Genomic DNA, 21986 nt, shown 5'->3' with positions numbered 1-21986 from the left:
TAAATGCTTGTTTTTAACTGATACCATGTGAGTGTAACTCCCTTTTTCACTTATCAATTATAAATTGTACAGACGGTCTGCACTATGTCCAGTTGTATCTTTTATTAAGGCCCTTGGGAGTCCACATATCTGGGGGAACATTGAGTTCTGCATCTTCTGTCCACCGAGTGAGCAGCATCCTAAAAGATACCTTTATGTGCCTTATACTCTCTCACGTTTGTGAGTATTAACTATTGAGCCAAGATATTACATCCAGATCTTATTTTCAACAATATTGCACTATCACGACTTGTATTTCTTTCACATATTGCGCTTCCCGGACACTTCTTCATCCAAGTAGGTACTCTGGACTCTCCCCGCTGCCGTGCTCAGTCTCCCCCTGGTCCGCTCAGCCTGTGGAGGGGGAATAGCGCATGGCGGGGAAGGAAAGGAGCAGACCACCCAAGTTAGCACCTGGGATTTCCTCTTCACCCTGCCCCAGCCGATGTCCTCCCTGCGGCCCAGCGCACATGGAGGGAAATAATGCCACGTGGGGTTATCTTAGTCCTCGGGGTACCGTTCATTCTGGGGTTCTACCCAGGGAGACACCCCTTGCCTCCCCCTGGCCCACAATACATACACCCCCAAAAATACCAACACAAAAAATAAACCTCGGGCTGGAAGGCCTCCGGTAGCACGCTGGTCGCGCATGCGGAAGGTGGGCACCTTCCGGCCGAGCGTGGTGCAGCAGCTGGGGAGGGCTGGGGCCCTGCAGCAATCAGAGGCCCAGCAGCCGGATGCAGAAGTCAAACTTCCAGCGCCGGCTGACCAGCCCCCCTGCAGCCACCGGTCCAGGCACCGCTCCCCTGGCTCTCCAGAAGTCTGCGTCCCTGCTCTCCTTACTGTACCAGTGTATGCAGGGCCAGCGCAAGGGTTTCATGCACCCTAGGCGAAACTTTCATTTTGCGCGCCCCCCCCACCCCGAACAAAATACAGGAAGAAATTATTATAATTATTAATGGGCCCTTAGGACATTTGCGACCGCCAAGGTTCGCCTAATGGACGGGACGGCCCTGATTTCTGTGTATGTTATTATTGTTTTACAAACTGTGGGACCGAAATCAGGGAGATTTCGTATTTCTGCAATGATTTTTTGGCCACTGAAGTCTGTGGGATATTTGGAGGTAAAAATCAGTTACACTGACAGAAAATCAGTGGGAATTGGCAGGTCTGCGTTGTACTGCGCTACACTGTATGTTGCTGACATATAAATATATAATAATACCTTTTGTACAGGTATAAATGTTACTTCTCTAGAACAAACCTGGGCTCCTCCTCCTCTGCCCAGCCGGAGGCTCAGTATATATTTATATTCCTGTATTAGGACAGCACAGAGGGTGACATACTGTGACAGTGCCCGCAGGGGACATGGTGACCCCCCCAGCCCTCAGTGTAATGAGGAGGGGCTGAGGGAATCGCGTTATAAAGGGGGGCAGAGGCTGTTTTATAATGGCTCATCCAGCTAGACCTGCACCGCGGGGCGCGGAGCCAGCATCATCTGGTGGGCGTGGCTGTGTCTGGGTACATGAGAAGGGGCGGAGTTACCCACATGGGCGGGGCTATCCGGGTGTGTGAAGCATCTATGACGGGAAATGGGCGGAGCTACTACTATGGGCGGGGATATGTTAATGTTGACGGGGTTATAGTAGTGTGGGCGGGGTTATGACAGTGGGCGGGGTTATGACAGTGTGGGCGGGGATATGACAGTGTGGACTGGATTGTGGTAGTGTGGGCGGGGTAGTGGTAGTATGGGCGGGGTTGTCGTAGTGTGGGCGGGGTTATAGTAGTATGGGCGGGCTTGTGGCAGTGTGGGCGGGGTCAGTGCAGTATAAAAGCCGCCCTCTCCCTGCGCTCCCGCATTCCTTCTCACCATGTCTGACCTCGTACTCTTCCTGGACCTCATGTCCCAGCCCTGCCGCTCCGTGTACATCTTCGCAAAGGTCAATCAGATCCCGTTCCAGCACCGGGAGGTTCTGCTCTCCAAAGGTGAGACCGGGGCTCTTCCCCCCCCCCCCCCCCACCACCACCCTTATAGTGGGAGACCGGGGGCTTTCTATCCACACCCCCCCGTACTATCTGCCCCATGGGGGTCTCAGTGATGGGGCAAGAAGTACCGCATTATTGGGGCAGAGGTAATAGGGATGTTTGGGGGAGTTTTTTAAGTTACAGTAATTCTCCCTCAGGCTCTGTGCTGGGAGGGGTGCTGTGCTTGGGGGGGGGGGGGGGGTGCTGTGCTGGGCTTGCTGTATGTTCTGCCTCCTGCTGCTGACCTGGGACATGTCCTGTGAGTCTCTTTCCATCCCCAGACTTCAGGGGACCTTTAAAGATGGCCCCGCAGTCACAGCTAAGGCGTGTGGCCCCTACAGGTCCCAAATACATGTCTGCACCTCCCCCACTCAGGACATGTTGCTAAATGATTAACCCTTGTGGCCCCTGTCCGTGAGAGCATGTCCTATCTTCACCTGTCCCACTGTGGGGTGTCTTCTGTGCTGAATGTCATCTAATGGGAAATAATAATATATACTCTGCATAATCCCCATAAACAGAATATTCCCTGAGCTGCCGGATTAACATTCACTCCCCAGAATAAATAACATTGCACCCCTTTTCCTCCTGTGCTGTCCCTTTAATTAGTCAAGGAAAGAACTGCATGAGAAGACTTGGGGGTGGGGGGGGGGGGGAAGATGGTGACAGGCAGAAGCCTATATGAGGGGAGTCTGTAACATATTTAATCTGGACGTTACCTTCACGAAACTCGGATCTGCCCAGTGATCTGTTCCCTAATCTAATGAATCCAGCTCCTTCACGGCAGCTCATCCCCGTGGTTTTGCTTTCTAATCTGTGATGTGCCTAGCCTTTGAAGTGGAGGTTCAGCCCAGGACAGATTGTATTGATGCGAGTCCCGTGTCCTCCACTCCTTGTTGGGAAAACTTTTTCTTGTCAGACTGGTTCCCCCAGGTTTGTAGGGTGTATTATACCCATGTACCTCCCCTTACTAATGGATACCAGCTTTTACTGTCATTTTATATTCCTGATATTAAAGCTGCAGTTCAGGGGGACCCCCCCCCCCAGAAACCATATAAATGATTAACACGATGCTGGTCAATCATCCAAAAGAGAGTGCATTTAATGGTGCCCTCCAAGGCTAATTTTAAAAGTGAAAAATATGTGAATTAGATTGAGTATAAAAATGCAAATATAAAAATAACACGTGGCTATGTTAAATGGCTGCCGTGGAAATCATAGTATGTGACTCACACGTGCCACATCTTGCCATCTCTAAGAATCTACAATAATGTCATAACACTAATGCAGTTTTTAATTGTTTATTGCAATACAATTATCATATTTAAAAACAATGTCCATAGATTAACAGAAATGTAATATGAATTCATGTGATCTGTGAAGAATTGCAGGGTTATTGTGTGTGTGTGTGTGTGTGTGTATAGATATAGATATCTATCTCTCTATCGGGGCCCAGCAAGGATTGGAAACAATCAGTGTAGTTGTACAATATACGACTCCCGATCATCTCATTGGCTGGTCATATCCCATGACTTCAATGCCTATGTACAGATCGCTTTCTATGACGAAATAGATGCGATTTTAAAAGGAGTGAAGGGAGATCCCTGACGAAGTTTCGCCAGAAGAGAAATGCGTAGGGTTAGTGACATCACGTGGTGTTCGTGGACTCGGGCTGCTGTGCGAAGAGTCTCCTGTGATTACTCTCGGACGCCACATTGTAGCTAAGTATCGTAACGTAGATTCAGTGAGCAAAGTGTAAACCTATGAGAGTGCAGAGAAGAGCCACCAAATTCATAAAGGGGATGGACAATCTAAGTTATGAGGGAGGCTAGCTAAATTAGATTAATTTATGATATGGTAACTATATACAAATACATTTGAGGTCAGTACAAGGAGCTTTCAAACGAACGGATGTTAAAGCTGATCTATATTTCAATCTGAAACTCACAAGCCCTTTATCCCCTGTACCCAATTTTCCAACTCTGTCCATGAAATGTCTGTGAATTCACTGTATAACCCTGTTCTTTTAATGTAACCATGTATTGTTATAACTCTGTGCCCAGGATATACTTGAAAACAAGAGGTAACTCTCAATGTATTACTTCCTGGTAAAACATTTTTTATAAATAAACTTTTTATCCCAAGGACAGTACAAAGGACTCGGGGTCATCCCTTAAGGTTGGAGGAAAGGAGATTTCACCAGCAACAAAGGAAAGGGTCATTTACAGTAAGGGCAGTTAAAATGTGAGATTCATTACCCATGGAGACTGATGGCAGATACAATAGATTTGTTTAAAAAAACAGATTGGACATCTTTTTTAGAAAGGTATACAGGGCTATACCAAATAAGTAAACATGGGAAGGATGTTGATCCAGGGATTAATTTCAATTGCCAATTCTTGGGAGTCAGTAATGAATTTATTTTTCCCTTTATGAGATTATCCAATGATGTCACTGGGGTTTTTTGTTTACATTCATCTGGATCAATATGCAAGTGTAGATATGTGATAAAGTATCTGTGTAAATGTAGCATAGGTTGAACTTGATGGACACTGGGTGTTTTTGTGTGTTTTTTTTTTTTTTTTTCCCCAAACCTCCTACTTATGTAACTGTAGATAACATCACTTGATATTCTCATTTTTAATAGTCTTCCCCCCCCCCCCCAAACTAAGTTGTAACTTGCCACTTCTCTGGAGTGCAACAGTAATCATTCAGGAACATTTAGTTTTCTTTGAGACTGACAGAATAGTATCTGGCTATCATTTAGAAAGTAATGAACGTGCCCCCCCCCCCCCCCCCCCAAATTAAGCCTTTTTTGAATATTGGCACATACCCCAGAAATGTCTCGGTTATAAACCCAATATTTGTATTTTACAATCAAATGGTAGCTACATTAACCCCTGAAGCACAAGATTGATTAAAAGACTTAATATCTCATGACAGGGCTCCTTTATGGGTCTGTGCTAGAGATGTTTGTTTTACCTTTCCCCCTGATCCCCACTAGCTCACATGTTGACATTACACAGTTAAAGGTGCAGTCCCGCATAATTGGTCAGCTGAATTTCTTGGGGGGCCTTTAAATGAAGTGTGATCTTTCCTCTTATCAGACTCAAAGATAAGGGGTAGGGAGGATTCTGGCTGTTCAAGCACTTGCAGATCAGTGAAATCACACAAGGAGTAGCGAAAGGAAATCAAACTTTGCCCTTATCCCACTCTGTCCTTATCAGACACTATAAAGACATGGGACTCTCTGGCTGTACAAGCCCTTGCTGATGACACAAGGGAGCAGCCATTGGGAATCAACCCCCTCCCAAGTCTCACTTCAACAAATACATTAACCATACTTGTAGGTGTCATATTTGGGTAAAAAGTTATCGTCCAGATAAGACCCCTTAAACGGTTAGCTGGAATTGGTCCAAGGAGGGATTGCCCCTTTAAATGCACCATCCCGCCTGTTCCATGGACTCCTGGACTTCATGTCTGGGAGGTCATTGTTGGGGTGGGTGGGGGTCTCCGAGTTCCTGTAAGGGGTCCCCTCTCTATAATATCTCTATGGGGTTTCTCTCTGCAGGGGAACAGCTCAGCGAAGATTTTGCGAAGGTGAATCCTCTACGCAAGGTGCCGGCGCTGAAAGATGGAGACTTTACCCTGGCTGAGAGGTGAAGGAGGGAGTTATCCCCAAGGGAGGGCATTACTAAGTGTTCTAGGTCCCTCTACTCCTGTTTTCAGGGGCGGGTTGAGGTTGACTGCTCCTAATACATCTTTGGTTTCTCCCCCAGCATCGCGATTCTTCTTTATCTAGCACGTAAATATAACACCCCAGATCACTGGTACCCATCCGACCTACAGAAACGTGCCCGTGTGGATGAATACCTCTCCTGGCAGCACACCAACACCCGGCCACAGGGCTTCAAGGTCTTCTGGGTGAAGGTAAGGACTTGATAAATCCATTTTAAGCACATGGGACACATGTGACTCCAGCCAGCGGGCCCTTTGGCCGACTGACCTGCACAAGATAATCGTGTGATGTTCAGGAGTCGCGGTTAAATCTGGTGCTGCCTGTGGGTAACTGAGCAGGGGTGTCCCACACATGTTTTGTAGGGGTAACTTGGATAATAAAACGAGGTAAAATTGGACAATGTGAGAATAACAACCTGGACATCCACCACAGTTAAGGCAGCTGCCCATGTGTACTAATGCAGCACAGCACTGTGTAAAGGACGGGCCATGCCTTGTGTCACCATTTTCCAGCACCACAAATGGAATGTAAGCTCTTCAGACCAGGGATCCATGGAGCCTGTAAATTCTGTATGGAGCAGAGTGGTTGGTTTTGTTGCCTCAGTCTGTGCTCGCTCTGGTTTCCGTCCCATTGTGCGTTGCTGAGTGAGCTCACTCCAATCCAGAGTGCAGCGCTGCTCCCCCAGACTGATAAGCTTCCGGCTAACACCCCGCAGCCCGTATAGAACACTCCGCTGCAGGAGAACTAACCTCACACTACACACAGAACGTTCCTCTGCGGGAGAATGCATGTCTGCTTTACATGCAGCTATGTGTACTGACCTGTAATCCTACTCATGCTCCAAGCAGTACGCTGTCATAAAGACTTACTCTTTACCAACCGCAGACTGGCTAAGCAGACCTGGCAGCGAGCGGTCTGCTGGGCATCTATTCTGTGAATGAGTGGCAGTGTATAGTGTTGCATTGTATTATACACAGGGGGGGGGGGGGGGGGGCGGGCTTTTGCAGGTAAGGTCAGGGTGGCAAATGTTCATTAGTTTTAACATGTAAATCTTCCAAATAAACTTTGCCAATGTCTCACCTTGTACAGAATGTCTGTCTGGAAATGGTGTGACCCTCCTACCCGGTACAGCTTACCTCTCCGGGTGGTACATGCCATGCTCTGCCTTTTGTGGCAGGTGTATAAATACTTTTTAATTTTAAATATTTAAGCCAATAGAGAAGAATGTGTCTGGTAACGACCCCCCCCCCCCCCCCCCCCGGCTTCTCCAGCACAGAAGGTTAAAGCTTATTCATATTCCTTCCTTGTAGAATACAATGTGTGCAGGAAGGTTTACAGTGCCCTTGGTTTCAAATGGGGATCACCCACTCCAAAGGCAGGATCATTACCCTGTTCAGTGTTGGTGTGCCGTGTTGTATGTAATATTCTGGTCTCTCCTCTTACAGTTCATGACCCCGGCTCTCCTGGGCCACGAAGCTTCCCCAGAAAGACTGCAGCCGATCCTGGCCGAGTTTAACAGCACTCTGACCCAGCTGGAGGAGAAGTTCCTGCAGGACAAACCCTTCCTGGCTGGGGACGAGATCTCTCTGGCAGACCTGGTGGCCATCGTGGAGCTTATGCAGGTGACCCGGCAGGAGGATAGACTTGTCTCTTTATAAGGGATCTGTACATGCCAAAGCCACCTCTGGGGAAGTCTCCATGCTGCATATGTGGTGTAGGCTATGCTGCCGCTTCTGAAGGAGACATCGACCGTGTTAAGTGTGTAGATTATAGCAACATATACATCAAGGCACATACTAGTTAGTGTTCATTTATATAGACACATTTAAATGTGCATTAATGTTGATGATAAATAGAAGTGTGGACCATACACCTCTCCCCTCGTTCACCTGCTCTTTGTTCGTTTGCAGCCGTTGGCATGCGGAGTGAAGTTCTATGAGGGCAGACCGAAGCTGGAAGCCTGGAAGCAGCGGGTGGAGGAGGCACTGGGTGCGGAGCTGTTTCAGGAGGCCCACGAGGCCATACTCTCTGTCAAGGAGAAGCAGGTTGACACCCTGTCACCGGAGATAAAGGAGCGTATGACAGCCGGACTGCTCATGTTATAGTGAGGGCTCCCCCCTGAGCAGGGACATTGCCCCCTGAATCTGCAACCAGGAGAAGCCTATGTCCTCCAACTCCCAATGTTATCAGCTGCTGCAAACCTCAGCTGGACATCTTCAACATATTTATCCCTGTCCTGCAGCTGAAGGCTCCTGTAATATGCATTCTCTAACACTGCATCTGCTTGTGTGATCTTCTATCCCAAGCATCTGATCCCCCTCAGGTCTCTGGTCCTGTTGTACAGTGTCTCCCTTAAATAAATTAAAAATGTTTATAAATCTGTTTTTGAGTCTGTGTTGAAGGAGGTAAAAAACAAGACTGATCCCTATTCCCCCCCCCCCCCCCATGCTACTTCCAACACAGCAAATCATATAGTTACATACTTTTCCCCTCATCAGTGAGGGTCACTGTCACGGTAACTTATGACAAGATACAATGAACACCAAATATCTGGGTTGAGCTGAACAAGGCTTAGCTATAATAAAATATATTTATTCCTTAAAGGTGAACACAGCAATATAGTACAATTTAACAGGCAAGAAGGTAACACTTACTTAGGGTTGGGGGATGGAGAAGTATCAGCTAGCAATTCTCCAGCAATCCGGTCACATTCAAGATGGTATCAGAAGAAGAACTAAAAACTGTAGGGTTGACACAGTTTATATACCTGTGTAACCCTATTCTTAACATTGAATACAGACTATTGGTGAACAATTATCTGTATCCAATCCCTAATGAGGAGACACAGATTAACCCATGATCCCCAGCTAGTTAGCCCATGTGTACTGGGACTCTGAGGATCTTATTTCTGTAGCCCCATAATTAAATCAGGGGTGATGACCCATCTACCAAAAGAAGTATCTGTCAGGAGCTTCATTGTTTGTAGGTGTAGACATAACACTTACAAACCACTCCAGTTTGATGTGCCTCCGCCCTCAGGTAACAATTAGAGTCTGTTGATCAGGACTTGGTTCCTAGTGTTTGGGTAAACAATCAGGGCAGTTAACTTTTGATCACAGGACTTATGACATGACAAGGTGTAAGCCACATTCCTGGACCGCAGTCCAGTTAACCCCTTGCCTCCCTGGTGAGGTCAGGGGGTGGCCATATGGGGTGCAACCCCTTTAATACTGGGCCAACCCCCTCTCCCTCTACAGTCACTTGGTTAAATTCTTTGGCCAAAGCATTATAAGCTTGCAGACCATAACAAGGTCTGCCCCTGTCCCGTGCTAGTTCTTTCCCCCTCTGATAGAGGAAGTTTTAATAGACTGGTCACTCACAGTTGTATCTTCGGACTTGCTATTTAAAGGTGGGTAGGGCGAGCCCTTTCTGATATAAATATAGATGGCGTGGTCTGGATTTTGAGCTTACTGGGTGGGGTGTTGTGTGTTTCAAAAATAAAAAGGAAGAAACTAACGGCTTTAAAAGCAGTGTCCCACTCCCTGATGCTGAATGTTAAGGCTTTTAAAGGAGGAAAAAGGGTAAGTGCCTCTTCTGATGCACAAATATTTTAGTGGGATATCCATGGGATCCCCCTTATTCACTCTAGTGGTGGACACAGGAGAGAGCCTGTGAGACAAGGCATTAAATATATAATTGCGCATGTGTGTACACAAACTCTTCAGCACCACCTCCCTGTCCCCGGTTGTGTGTGGGAGCCGGGAGAGCAGAGGGATGACCTCATTGCGCTACTTTTGCAGAAGTAGCGCGTTCTGGACACTTGCTGCTCAAACAAACTTACTCAGAGCAAGTTTTCCCCGTAAGAAATTAGTCTGTCTGCATATGTTCACGGCACATTTCAGCGTGTGTAACACCTAACTATATATGTAACCCTCCCTTCCCGGCTCTAAGGGGTTTACAATAATGTGCTGGGGGCTACTTAGGGTGCATTACCTTCGTCCCGGGTGATGGTCAGCGCAGGCTGGGCATACATGCAGATGGGCGCCAGGGGTCTTGTAGTTTTGAAACAGACATGCTTTATGGTTCTCTCCCGCATGCTTGCAGTACTGATGCACATTTGAAGATGTTTGTAGGTAAAACAGGTCATTGATAAACTAGGGTTATGTCCAGGGAAATCCTTGTGTAATATGTCCTCACTATAAGGCAGGTGAGCGCAATCCTTCTTTTGTATTTAATTTTTCTCTCCCCTGAGCGCCTCCCTCCCCCTCTGCCGTGTGTCTCGCTCTCTCCTCGTGCTTACCTTGCTTCAGACATCCTGGTGTTGACATCACGCTGCCATGGCAACGCGACATATGACCCCGCTGCGTCATTTGATGCCACGTTGCCATGGCCACACGTGACCAGGAGTGTCTGAAACAAGGTAAGTAGAAGTTTACAGAGGCCCTGCAGCTCGCCCGGCATTAATTTAAATGTATTCAGGAAGCGTGCGGGGGCCCCTGTAAACCCCGCGCCCCCCACTTTGCGCACCGCTGCTATAACGGACACTTCCCTGCTTTGCTGTAGCTCCTATCCTAAGGGCCTCACTATAAGGCCGCGATTATAGTGCGTGCGACGGCGCGAACAAAATACAGCGGCTTTATCAGGGCGGCTATAGTGCGCGCAGCAGAATTTTGAACAGACTATTTTGTTTTCGGGCGACGGGAGCGGTTCAGCCAATGAGGGCAAACCAGCCTGGTGATGTCACGGCCACGTCTCCCCATCGCAGTGCACGGATCTCTCAGACAGGTGCCCATCGCACGCCACGCCTGCGCTATATGCGAAGCCTAAGGGACACTGGCAGTTAAGGGGTTAAATGACGTGTCGTATAGCACATGGCGCTTGCCGTTTAAAACAAAACACCCTTATCCTAATGATGCCCCCTCGTTCCTACAGCTGGGTGACGGGGGGCAGCAACAAGAAGGGGTTAAACTCTCCCTCCGTGTGTTCGAGTTTTGGGGGCAGTAAGTAATGTAGAAGCCCCAGTCAGGGAAGGGTGCGGGAGCTGCACGGGGTATGTATACACAGGGCACACATGTATAGTCAAATTAACCCTTTGGTGCTGGAGGGGCAAGCAACGTAAAAATGGCAAAGTTAGCCTGTACCTCCCAGCACTTACATGTGACGCCTGGTGCGATACCTTTTAATATCTGTACATGTGAAGAAGAGACCTGTGAGGTTTGGGAAGATCTGTACATGTGAAGAAGAGACCTGTGAGGTTTGGAAAGGTCTGTACATGGGAAGAAGACACCTGTGAGGTTTGAGGAGATCTGTACATGTGAAGAAGAGACCTGTGAGGTTTGGAAAGGTCTGTACATGTGAAGAAGAGACCTGTGAGGTTTGAGGAGATCTGTACATGTGAAGAAGAGACCTGTGAGGTTTGGAAAGGTCTGTACATGGGAAGAAGAGACCTGTGAAGTTTGGAAAGGTCTGTACATGTGAAGAACTTTGTTTCCTTCAAAAGATTTCCCAGCCTGCAATGAATTACTAACCCCTTCACTGCCAGGGAGGAAACACATTGTTGACATCTCTGGATGTGAAGGGGTTAAATAGACCATGCCACGTGACTTGCTATTAGTTCAGCCTGCTGGTTTCGGGAGGTGTGTCAGGGCTCAGCCAATCACAAGCCCCCGCCCCCTTGCTGGTGGTCTCTGGGTCTACGGGCGCTCAGCTCATTGTACGGTGGCCGGAGCAGGACATGCCTTTCCTGGAGCTAGACACCAGCCTCCCCCAGGGGAGCGTCCCAGGGGGCTTCGCTGAGAAACTCTGCTGTGCGGCAGCCTCCATCCTGGGCAAACCCAAGGAGGTGAGTGCCCCCCCCATATACACACACCGTGGGGACCCCCCCATATATACACACTGTGGGGACCCCCCCCATATATACACACTGTGGGGACCCCCCCATATATACACACTGTGGGGACCCCCCATATATACACACTATGGGGACCCCCCATATATACACCCTGTGGGGACCCCCCATATATACACACTGTGGGGACCTCCCATATATACACACCGTGGGGACCCCCCATATATACACACCGTGGGGACCCCCCATATATACACACCGTGGGGACCCCCCATATATACACACCGTGGGGACCCCCCATATACACACACCGTGGGGACCACCCCCCATATACACACACTGTGGGGACCCCCCCCATATATACACACTGTGGGGACCCCCCCCCCATATACACACACTGTGGGGACCACCCCCCATATACACACACTGTGGGGACCACCCCCATATACACACACTGTGGGGACCACCCCCCCTACACACACTGTGGGGACCACCCCCCATATACACACACTGTGGGGACCACCCCCCATATACACACACTGTGGGGACCACCCCCCATACACACACACTGTGGGGACCTCTCTCTCATCCCACCAGGGATAGCAGACAGGGTTCTAATAAAATTCTAGTTTGGAGTTGGAAGGGAGCGATCCAATTGTGTACACCTCATGTGAGTGAAAAACGTGAAAAAGCACTGATGCAATATGTAATCTTAAAATCAATAGTTGATTACAAACAACTTGTATATATAGAAGTGAATTACTTATACAGTACAAAAGTGTTGATAATAGTAAAGTACAACCAGGAGGTATGTAGATAGTTGTTCTTCCTTTCAGATGTGTAATGGCACCACTCTGCTTTCACATAAGGGGACTGTTCCAGATATTCAGCTCCCAACAGGGTATATGGAAAAACAGAAGACACAAAACGGCCCAATAGTGCAGATTGCAATTCACTGGATTTATGTCAAAAAGTAGTAAGAGATGTACTCACACTAAGTACAAAGATTCTGTACATATATTGGTATCTTTAGCATGTAAATGCTCACTGTCTTTGCGGTGTGCGCTCCCGAGTTTTCTCCCCCTCTCCTCGCTGTGCCGCCGGCGGTGGCGTGTGACGTCACGTCCGGTTTGCGGGTGACCGCATCAGATGGAAACGGACAGCAACCAGCAATGCTGAGGGGTCTGCGGGAGCGTCCTAGCTTTCGGCGTCTTCTCTTGGAGGCAGCTGCTGCAAACTCGTTGGCTCTAGCCAACGAGTTTGCAGCAGCTGCCTCCAAGAGAAGACGCCGAAAGCTAGGACGCTCCCGCAGACCCCTCAGCATTGCTGGTTGCTGTCCGTTTCCATCTGATGCGGTCACCCGCGAACCGGACGTGACGTCACACGCCACCGCCGGCGGCACAGCGAGGAGAGGGGGAGAAAACTCGGGAGCGCACACCGCAAAGACAGTGAGCATTTACATGCTAAAGATACCAATATATGTACAGAATCTTTGTACTTAGTGTGAGTACATCTCTTACTACTTTTTGACATAAATCCAGTGAATTGCAATCTGCACTATTGGGCCGTTTTGTGTCTTCTGTTTTTCCATATACCCTGTTGGGAGCTGAATATCTGGAACAGTCCCCTTATGTGAAAGCAGAGTGGTGCCATTACACATCTGAAAGGAAGAACAACTATCTACATACCTCCTGGTTGTACTTTACTATTATCAACACTTTTGTACTGTATAAGTAATTCACTTCTATATATACAAGTTGTTTGTAATCAACTATTGATTTTAAGATTACATATTGCATCAGTGCTTTTTCACGTTTTTCACTCACATGAGGTGTACACAATTGGATCGCTCCCTTCCAACTCCAAACTAGAATTGCATTTGTGGGAAATCTTAGCACATTTCCCTGGTAAGGTTGAGAAGCATCCATTTGTGTAACATTTCATATATAAATCTTTTATTTTTTTCTTTTATTATTATTATTTTTAAATACACTGTTGAAAATTAGGGTATTGTGGCGCCTATGCAAATCATTTAAGTATACAGGGTTCTAATAAAACACATCATCTGCTCAAGCCGCCCCTGCTAATGGGCATGTGCTGTTTTTTCTGCACCAAGAGCAGTCTGTCTATAACACTACATGTGCCATTTACCAGACTACCTGCTGCAAAACCGCTGCACCTCTTATCACTGGAACCCCACTGGTTTCCAGTAGAATATTTTCCTTTAATGATCAGATGCTTTTTCTCCCCCCAGTTTTGCAACCTGTAAAGCCCTCCTCCCCCCTAAATATTTTGTATGTACTCTCCCATACCCAGCTGAGGTCAGAAACCCAGTTTGTTTGTAGCACTTGCTCTCCTATTGACCTTGTTACTGGTGTGTGTGTGTGTGTGTGTCTTTCTAATAAAAGCAGCTTGTGCCTTGTTTTCTTACTGTGCACGGTTGAGTTGTATTGGAAATATTATTAAATTCATTGAATTCTTTAACAAATAATTGATGGCTTCCACATTATTGCAACTCCAGTATTTATTGCAAAGTGAGATAGTACAAGTGATACGTTGTTGCCAGTGGGGCTTCAGAATGCATCGCCTGCCGCTCCTGGTTGCAAAAGGTTAAATGACAGCCCGTGTCACCTGGTCACTGAGATTTCTGGCATCTGTGTCGGGCCGTGGCTTTTCTAACCCTCCCTCTGTCTTCCCTTCCCAGAGGGTGAATGTGACGGTGAGGAGTGGGGTCACCATGCTGGTGGGGGGCTCCCCGGCTCCGTGCGCCCAGCTGCTTGTCTCCTCCATCGGGGTAGTGGGAACCGCGGAGCAGAACAAGGAGCACAGCGCCAAGTTCTTCGACTTCCTGATGGGGGAGCTGGGGCTCGGACAGGACAGGTGGGTCGCAGCGAGGGGGATCGGTGCAGACATTATACAAATACTTGAGTGCACCTTCATAGATTAGGGGGAGGTGTGTGTTCAGACATGCTTGTGTTCACAGGACCTAGAGATCAACGAGAAACTTCAGTGATTTGAGTTGATTACGGCTGGGCACAGACTGTGAAGGAGAACTGCATTATTTTATTGTGGTTACAAATAAGTGTAACCTTTTTTGAGGGTTTGATCACCTTTTCCTACAAAAACGTGTGTGGTTTACATGTTATTACTGTCATTGTAACCCATTTGTTGCCTCCCCTCTTCCTGAAGGATTTTGCTGCGGTTTTGCCCCCTGGAGCCATGGCAGATCGGGAAGAACAGGACGGTTATGACCTTCCTGTGACCACAAGCGGAAGGGAGAAGTTTCTAGGGATGTGACTGTCCTGGGTTGGGACACCCTGCACGTTCACTCGTCATTTTCCCGTCGCCTGCTCTGTATGCTCATCCTATACAAACCCCTTATGTGCCAGGGGCCATCCCTGCTTCGCTCTGGCATGGAATGGGTTAAGTCCACGAGTTGAAGGGAAGTCAAGAACATCAGGATGGGACCTTCTCTGCTGACCGATACGTGAGCTGATTCCATTAATTCCACGCTGTGTACAGAGAATAAAGCTGGTCAGTACCAATAATTCCACCGGTATTCCGCTAATTTATTCTCCGCGTGTTCTTCCAGTTTGTGCAGATGTAAATGTCAGCGCTGATTCAGCTCGCCATGATGTCACGTCGCGCAGTTTCCGGGTTGAAGGAGAACTCTCATACAAACTCCCATCTTCCAGCCGTGAAACTATTTCCCAATGTTCATTTATGTGCGAGCTACAAAGGGTTAATTGACTTGAACCCTTTAATTCCCAGAGGAACCTGCAACTGACTGCAAAGTGTATAAAGGCCTTTCCTTAATGCAAATCTGCCATTTCCATATACTAACCCATTCGTGCCCAGGGGAACTGCAGTGCACTATTCTCTACTGCAGGGGGGGGGGCTCAATTCAGTTCAAGGTTGGAGTCACATGCAGATGTCAGTGCAATATATAAAGAAAGAAAGAAAAAAATAATACAAATACTAATGATAAAATAGTACAAAACTGTCACAACCACTCAACCTCCAAAAAGGAAAAGCCGGGTTCCTCCAAGAATACGGGTGCACAGGAGATGAGGGGGTGCGATGTAGTTTCTGGTTGCTGTAGTATAGCTGATAGTAGAAGGAGATATTGAGTAGGGTAGGAGATATGGGGTGTAGGGTAGAAGTAGATATGGGGTGTAGGGTAGAAGGAGATATGGGGTGTAGGGTAGAACTCTACCCCACCTACTACTATCGGCTATATTGCAGCTACATACCTACAGTGGCTAACTGTCTACAACGCACGCCCTCATCTCCTGTGCACCCATATCCCTGCTTCAGCACAGCTTGCTTCATCAGAGGCTGTTGGAAGACTGAGCCTCTAATTGAGTCACTTGTGCTGAAGCAGGGATATCCTGAACACCTGATTTGGGGGGGGGGGGAGGGAGTGAGGACGGGAGTTGAGCATTCCTGCCATAAAGCGATCTTTGTCCATTTATTCAGGCAATTCCTTTACTTTGCTGTAATGTGTCATTATTATTTTTTTTTTAAATAAACCTTTCTACCTGATAATTCCCTTAACTGCAACTTTTAAATATACCCATAACATATATTGTTTCTAAATGTCCATGAAATGTCTGTGAATCTAATGTATAATTATGCCGTGTCATAACTCTGGGCCCAGGATGAGAGGAAAACAAGCTGTAACTCAATGGAACACATTTTATAAAGAAATACAATTCCCAAAGCGCCTGCCACTGATCGATCTCTCCTTCTCTCTCCTCTCTCCTCTCTCGCTTTTTTTTTCTTCCTCCGAGCTGGCTGAAAATAAAATGTGTTCAAATACCATAAGATCCTGTGAAAATACAGATTCGGACACAGGTTTTTTGCAGTTCTAATATATTTATTCTTGCGGCATTATTTTCAATCCCAAACTTCAGTTAGTACAGGCAAGATGTTGCAGGTTATAGACGGAGAACAGTGTTTCTGGTTAGCTGTTTCTCATCTGCTCAGGACACACTTCCTCAAGCATAGTTTTTTTTTTTTATTTTAGGCTTGTTAGTAAGAAGACACATTTGTTATAACAAGGCACAAAGCATATATTAATTACTGAAGGTCGTACATCTGCTTTCTGTGTTCCGGGCCCTGGCTATCTTACTCCAGTGTACTCCCACTAACACCAAGCAGAGATGTTTCATTTTGCCCTGTGTGAATAATGCCTTCTCTCAGCATTCTGAGTGCACAATTAACCCTATAAATGGCTTCAGGGAAGCTGACCTTTGAACACTAAAAATCTATCTACACTGCCACAGTATAAATAGTCAGAGCCACATGTCTGCTCACTCGTGCCAGTCTCTGTGATTTTGCTCTTATGCAATCGTCAAACCGTTACGATGCTGTGCCAGTGATATTTTACACTTTACTGATCCACAGAATTCAGCTCCCTTTTAAAGCTGCAGTTCAGGCTCCCGTTTTTTTTAGTTTTTTTTTTAACTTCAATAGTTGCAGTTGTGCAATCTCTACTTACCTAAGAAACTGCATAGCTGCCAGTCAATTCGTTCTCCGTCTATTGATTGGCAAAGTTTGGCGACATCTTTAAATATGAGGAATGTAAATCGTTGCTATAGTCTTTCAAAGTTGTTTTTTTTAAAACAGAAAATGCTAAAAGTATTTTTTCTTACTACAGAACTGATTTATTAAAAAAAACACACATGCAGGATATTGCATGAACTGCAGCTTTAAATTCAATTAAAAAAAAAAACAATAGTCAGTGAAACTATATTCAGTTAACGTATAAACAATACACAATAATATCCAGTGCAACAATCTCTAGAGTTAAATTAACTTATAACATGTAGCCCTCTTACAACAGCAATGCTATCAGTGCAGGCTGTACTTAATTTATATCCCATTCTTCAAATCTTCGTCACTCTGGATGGAGAGCCTCTCAGACCCATTATAATTCTACAATATCACCATATCCACAATGTAGTCGGATTAATGTGTCTATAATCTTACTTGCAATTGCTCTATACCAGCGCTGTGCGCAAACTAGGGGGCGCGGGCGGTTGCAGAGGCATTTAAATGAAATGCCGGGGGACAGCGCGACGTCTCTGCAACCTCAACTTACCGGGATTCAGCCGGCTTCTGGTCACGTCACCATGACAACGCGGCATCAAATGACGCAGCGGGTCATGTTATGTCATGTAAATGCGCGACTGGGGCACGTGACCCGTGGCGTCATTTGACGCCAGGTCGCTGGGGAGGGGGGCGTGAGCTCCGAAGCCAGCACATGGGGGAGGTGCAATAGAAAAAACTTTGCGCACCCCTGCTCTATACAGTCTGTGATTTTTTTTTAACATGATAAAGTTCTTTATAACAGGACGTTTTGCTACGGATGTCCTCTTCCCCATCTAGACCCCATTCCCTCCCATCTCATCAAACCTCTCGCTCCTACTCTAATACCCAGTGAAAAATGGGGAAGCCACTGTGCAGTTACTCTAATCCGCACACTCACTTTCAACTCCCTTTACTCTGGTACCTTCCCCTCCCCTTTCAAGCATGCAACAGTTATACTATCGTACTTTCAGTGTCTCGTCTGCCAACACCTTTCTCCTCTATCGATCTCTCTGCGAGTGCAGCCCAGGGGTCTGTCCTGGGGTCTCGTCTTTACACATTCCTCAACTCTCCACCTTTAAGACCTATCTAAAAACCTCACCTCTTTAAACGCAGCATAGTGGTAGCTCTGTGGCTGATACTATACATCTCATGTGTACTGACCTTGGCCCCTTGTATTACTGCTGTGAAGCGCTGTGTACATGCATGGCGCTATATAAATAAAGATATACATACATTTCAATTAAATCTATGTTTAAAAAAAAAATCAGCATTTCCCTCCATTAAAATGCAGTTTCTTGGTCTGGACCCTGGCATTACTGGACTGATCCCACGACTGATACAACGGGACAGGTGATCATACTTCCTGTACATGGTACAGTACATGGTAAGGACAGACTTGCACTCATCTGTTGGCAAAGCCGTTTCCGGGAGTACAAACATGGCTACCGTGCTGCACCGCGATTGGCTGCGCTGGTTAAGAAGTCAGCGCTGGTTGGCTTATCGTTAGTCGTAGCTCTAGCCTATGGTTCGCAGCGTTGCTGGCGGGTGCGGCTGGTCCTGCACGGATGGGCGAAGGAGACGGTTGCCGTGGTGACGGCCAGGTGTGTGCCCTCCCGATGAGATTCTGCCCCTGTCAGGTCCCGGGTGGTTCCGCCCCGCAGGAAAGCGGGTCAGGCCCGGACCCGAGGTTTAGTAACGGGGAGGCCGGGAGAGGAGAGGCAGAGAGAGGGGAGAGGAGAGGCCGGGCAGGGAGAGGAGAAGCAGGGGGAGGCCGGGCAAGGAGAGGGTGAGGCCGGGCAAGGAGAGGGTGAAGCCGGGCAGGGAGAGGAGAGGGAGAGGCCGGGCAGGGAGAGGAGAAGCAGGGGGAGGCAGGGAGAGGGTGAGGCCGGGCAGGGAGAGGAGAGGGTGAGGCCGGGCAGGGAGGAAGAAGGTGCGGGCAGGGAGGGAGAAGGTGCGGGCAGGGAGGGAGAGGGGAGGCCGGGCAGGGTGGCTCCGCTCCGCCAATGGCTTGGCAGCTTAATGGGAAGGAATCTCATTCATTCAAAGGTAGTGACACTCATTACAAACTACTCATAACCATTGGAGGGTATTGACAAATGTGACTCATTCATTGAAAGAGCAGTCTCTCAGTTGCATGGGCAGTCTCTCAGTTGCATGGGCAGTCTCCCCCGTTGGACGTTATTAAGCCATTGAAGAACAGTGTCACTCATTCCATGGGCTATTTCACTCCGGGGAAGATAATCACACTCACTGAATGTCTGTCTCCAATTTGGACAGAAGAATGAGAACAAAATGTGAAACCAGCAAATGTAAAAATGACAAAAAAACAATGCAAATAGTTCTGATATAAAGAAGCATACAGATCAGATGGAGAAGCACTGTATCTGTGCTTCCATTTTAGATATTCAGTGATAAACTTCTCTTCTAACTCTTCCTTTTAGACTGGAAGCCCGTCCCGGCTGTGATGGCAGATAGCCCTGAATAATCCAAGGATGGTGAGATCACCTGGTCGCTTCAGGGGTGGCCAACTCCAGGCCTCAATGGCCACCAACTGGTCAGATCTTAAGGACATTCCTTCTTCAGCACACGTGGCTCAGTCGTTGAGTGAGCCTCTGATCGAGCCACCTGTGCTGAAGCAGGGATATCCTTAAAACGTGACCTGTTGGTGGCCCTTGAGTACTGGAGTTGGCCACTCCTGCTTTAGTTTGACAGCTGAATGACTTTTGGGTGTAAACTGTAGAATTTGGCCACTGACCTATGTTCACTCACCTCCAGATCCGAATCGCTGCTTTAAATGCAGCTTCCGCTGCGGAGGGGGAGCAGGAAGAAACCTTTAAAAGCCACAAAACACAAACAAAAGAAGCTCAGGTGAGAGAAAATCTAATCTCCCAGCGAGCTGCTGATCGTCGTTACTCACTTGTAAGTGTCCCCTGTGAACCTGCCACTTGTTCTATATATTTCCAGGAGGCTGAGGCATTCGCACTTTATCACAAGGCCTTGGATCTGCAGAAACTTGACTGCTTTGATGAGTCCTCCCAAGCGTATCACCAGCTGCTGGATACCTGCCTTCTGCAGGAGGTGAGTGTGACAGGGCTGAGAGCAAGAGGGGAGACACATGGGATCTCCTGGCCTCTTGGAAGGAAGAAGCTGTTGTCCCACACATACCCCCTGTCACCACGCTCACTGGATTCTCTTGACAGCTGGAAGATAAAATGATTTGTTGAAAATCACACCGTTTGTACCTGAGACTGAAATGAAACGCATAGTGTTAGCTCTGCCACACAGTGAGTTATAGAATTACATAGCTACATTGTTACATAGTAGATGAGGTTGAAAAAAGACATACGTCCATCAAGTTCAACCTATGCTAAATTTAGACGACAGATACTTTATCCTATAGCCGTACTTACAGTATATTGATCCAGAGGAAGGCAAACAAAAACCCCAGTGACACATCATCTTCTGATATCTCCTAAGGGGAAAATAAATTGCTTCCTGACTCCCAAGATTTGGCAATCAGATTAATCCCTGGATCAACATCTTTCCCATGTTAACTTATTAGGTATATCCCTGTGTACCTTTCCTTTCTAAAAAGATGTCCCACCTTTTTTTGACGATATCTCCTGTATCTGCCATCACAGTCTCCATGGGTAATGAATCCCTTATTGTAACTGCCCTCACTGTAAAGAACCCGTTCCTTTTGTTGCTGGTGAAATCTCATTTCCTTCAACCTTAAGGGATGACCCCGTGTCATGAGTTATATAGTTACTGCCTTTCAGTGAGTGACCTGAATCAGAGAGCCGAGCTCTGCCGGTCATGTAATTGTAATTAGGTTGAGTGTCAATCTGATCCTGCACGAGATTGTTGGAGCCAAATCCGCTTATTTTAGGGAAACCGTAGCCCCTGCCAGCTGGAAACTGGGGAAGGTAATGATGTACTGCTGTGTTTTTTTCTCTTTTATGTTCTTTGTAAGCTGTTATATTGTTATTTGTATGCATAGATACACTTGCACGTGCAAATTAAATAACGTTTCATGCATTCAGAGCCACTATCTTATCCTTCTCACCACTCTTCCATCACACCCTGACTGTACAGCTGGAGCTGGAGGGGGCGGTCAATTCAGTGGCAACTAGCTACAATACCCCTCATCAGGGCTTTGTGAATCCCCCTCCCCATTGCGCCTCCTCTTCTGATTTCCGCTTTGATTACGTTTGTCCCCTCCTGGGGTTTCAGGCTGTCCCATCGAGCGATGAAAGGGAAGGGCTGAAGCACCCGGGCCTGATGCTAAAATATTCCACGTACAAGAACCTGGCACAGCTGGCGTCTAAACGCGATGACCTGGAGACTGCTATGGAGTTCTACCTGGAGGTATTGTGTTCATAACGCAGGTCCTACGCCAAGAGGCCTTCCCCACTGCTACTAACACTAAGCACTGTGCATGCAAAGTGTCTTTACCCTGATTCTGGGAATCCTTACCCATTCGGAAGACAGTGTGTGTGTCTATGTCTCTCTCTCTCTGTCTCTCTCTCTGTCTCTCTCTCTGTCTCTCTCTCTGTCTCTCTCTCTGTCTGTCTTTCTCTCTGTCTCTCTCCTCTCTCTCCTCTGTGTCTCTCTCTCTCTGTGTCTCTCTCTCTCTCTGTGTCTGTCTCTCTCTCTCTGTGTCTGTCTCTCTCTCTCTGTGTCTGTCTCTCTCTCTTTGTGTCTGTCTCTCTCTCTCTGTGTGTCTCTCTCTCTGTGTCT

The 21986-nt window shown here is 47.4% G+C and overlaps 3 protein-coding genes across 8 annotated transcripts in view; all 3 read left to right on the top strand.

Moving 5' to 3' along the window:
• Positions 1-1868: 1868 nt before the first annotated feature.
• LOC142464853 (glutathione S-transferase theta-1-like) lies at positions 1869-8181 on the top strand. Of its 2 annotated transcripts, XM_075568479.1 has the most exons (6): positions 1869-2025; positions 5636-5723; positions 5844-5994; positions 7249-7425; positions 7714-7916; positions 7950-8181. In XM_075568479.1, exons 1-5 carry the CDS (start codon positions 1911-1913, stop codon positions 7906-7908), a joined length of 726 nt encoding a protein of 241 aa, XP_075424594.1. In that variant the 5' UTR covers positions 1869-1910; the 3' UTR covers positions 7909-7916; positions 7950-8181. The 2 variants fall into 2 exon arrangements, with proteins under 2 accessions (XP_075424594.1, XP_075424593.1); XM_075568478.1 differs by having other exon boundaries at positions 7714-8181.
• A 3305-nt stretch (positions 8182-11486) lies between these two features.
• On the top strand, positions 11487-15204 carry LOC142464852 (D-dopachrome decarboxylase-B-like). The gene is made up of 3 exons (XM_075568477.1): positions 11487-11645; positions 14356-14531; positions 14841-15204. Exons 1-3 carry the CDS (start codon positions 11538-11540, stop codon positions 14911-14913), a joined length of 357 nt encoding a protein of 118 aa, XP_075424592.1. The 5' UTR covers positions 11487-11537; the 3' UTR covers positions 14914-15204.
• Positions 15205-18717: 3513 nt separating this feature from the next.
• CABIN1 (calcineurin binding protein 1) overlaps positions 18718-21986 on the top strand; it is an 89526-nt gene continuing 86257 nt past the window's right edge. For 3 of the 5 annotated variants that reach the window (XM_075568473.1, XM_075568476.1, XM_075568475.1), the window contains exons 1-5: positions 18718-18847; positions 19688-19741; positions 20022-20114; positions 20211-20324; positions 21480-21614. In XM_075568473.1, the coding sequence (XP_075424588.1) occupies positions 19739-19741; positions 20022-20114; positions 20211-20324; positions 21480-21614 (345 nt within the window). In that variant the 5' untranslated portion in view covers positions 18718-18847; positions 19688-19738. Of the gene's footprint in view, positions 18848-18871; positions 18934-19248; positions 19556-19687; positions 19742-20021; positions 20115-20210; positions 20325-21479; positions 21615-21986 lie in introns of those variants that run through there. The other 2 variants (XM_075568472.1, XM_075568471.1) reach the window with 2 other exon arrangements.

This window comes from Ascaphus truei, chromosome 13, assembly GCF_040206685.1.
Source record: "Ascaphus truei isolate aAscTru1 chromosome 13, aAscTru1.hap1, whole genome shotgun sequence".
NCBI lineage: Eukaryota > Metazoa > Chordata > Amphibia > Anura > Ascaphidae > Ascaphus > Ascaphus truei.
The sequence above is the reverse complement of the archived record's forward strand: the minus strand, read 5'-3'. Positions and strand labels throughout refer to the sequence as shown.

What these genes read in the sequence shown, in the direction of transcription:
- LOC142464853 (XM_075568479.1), top strand. Translation starts at nt 1,911, where the DNA reads ATGTCTGACCTCGTACTCTTCCTGGACCTCATGTCCCAGCCCTGCCGC. An exon ending in GACTTTACCCTGGCTGAGAG is followed by an intron (nt 5,724 to 5,843) that starts GTGAAGGAGGGA and finishes TTTCTCCCCCAG; the next exon opens with CATCGCGATTCTTCTTTATC. An exon ending in CCATCGTGGAGCTTATGCAG is followed by an intron (nt 7,426 to 7,713) that starts GTGACCCGGCAG and finishes GTTCGTTTGCAG; the next exon opens with CCGTTGGCATGCGGAGTGAA.
- LOC142464852 (XM_075568477.1), top strand. Translation starts at nt 11,538, where the DNA reads ATGCCTTTCCTGGAGCTAGACACCAGCCTCCCCCAGGGGAGCGTCCCA. An exon ending in TCCTGGGCAAACCCAAGGAG is followed by an intron (nt 11,646 to 14,355) that starts GTGAGTGCCCCC and finishes TTCCCTTCCCAG; the next exon opens with AGGGTGAATGTGACGGTGAG. An exon ending in CTGGGGCTCGGACAGGACAG is followed by an intron (nt 14,532 to 14,840) that starts GTGGGTCGCAGC and finishes CTCTTCCTGAAG; the next exon opens with GATTTTGCTGCGGTTTTGCC.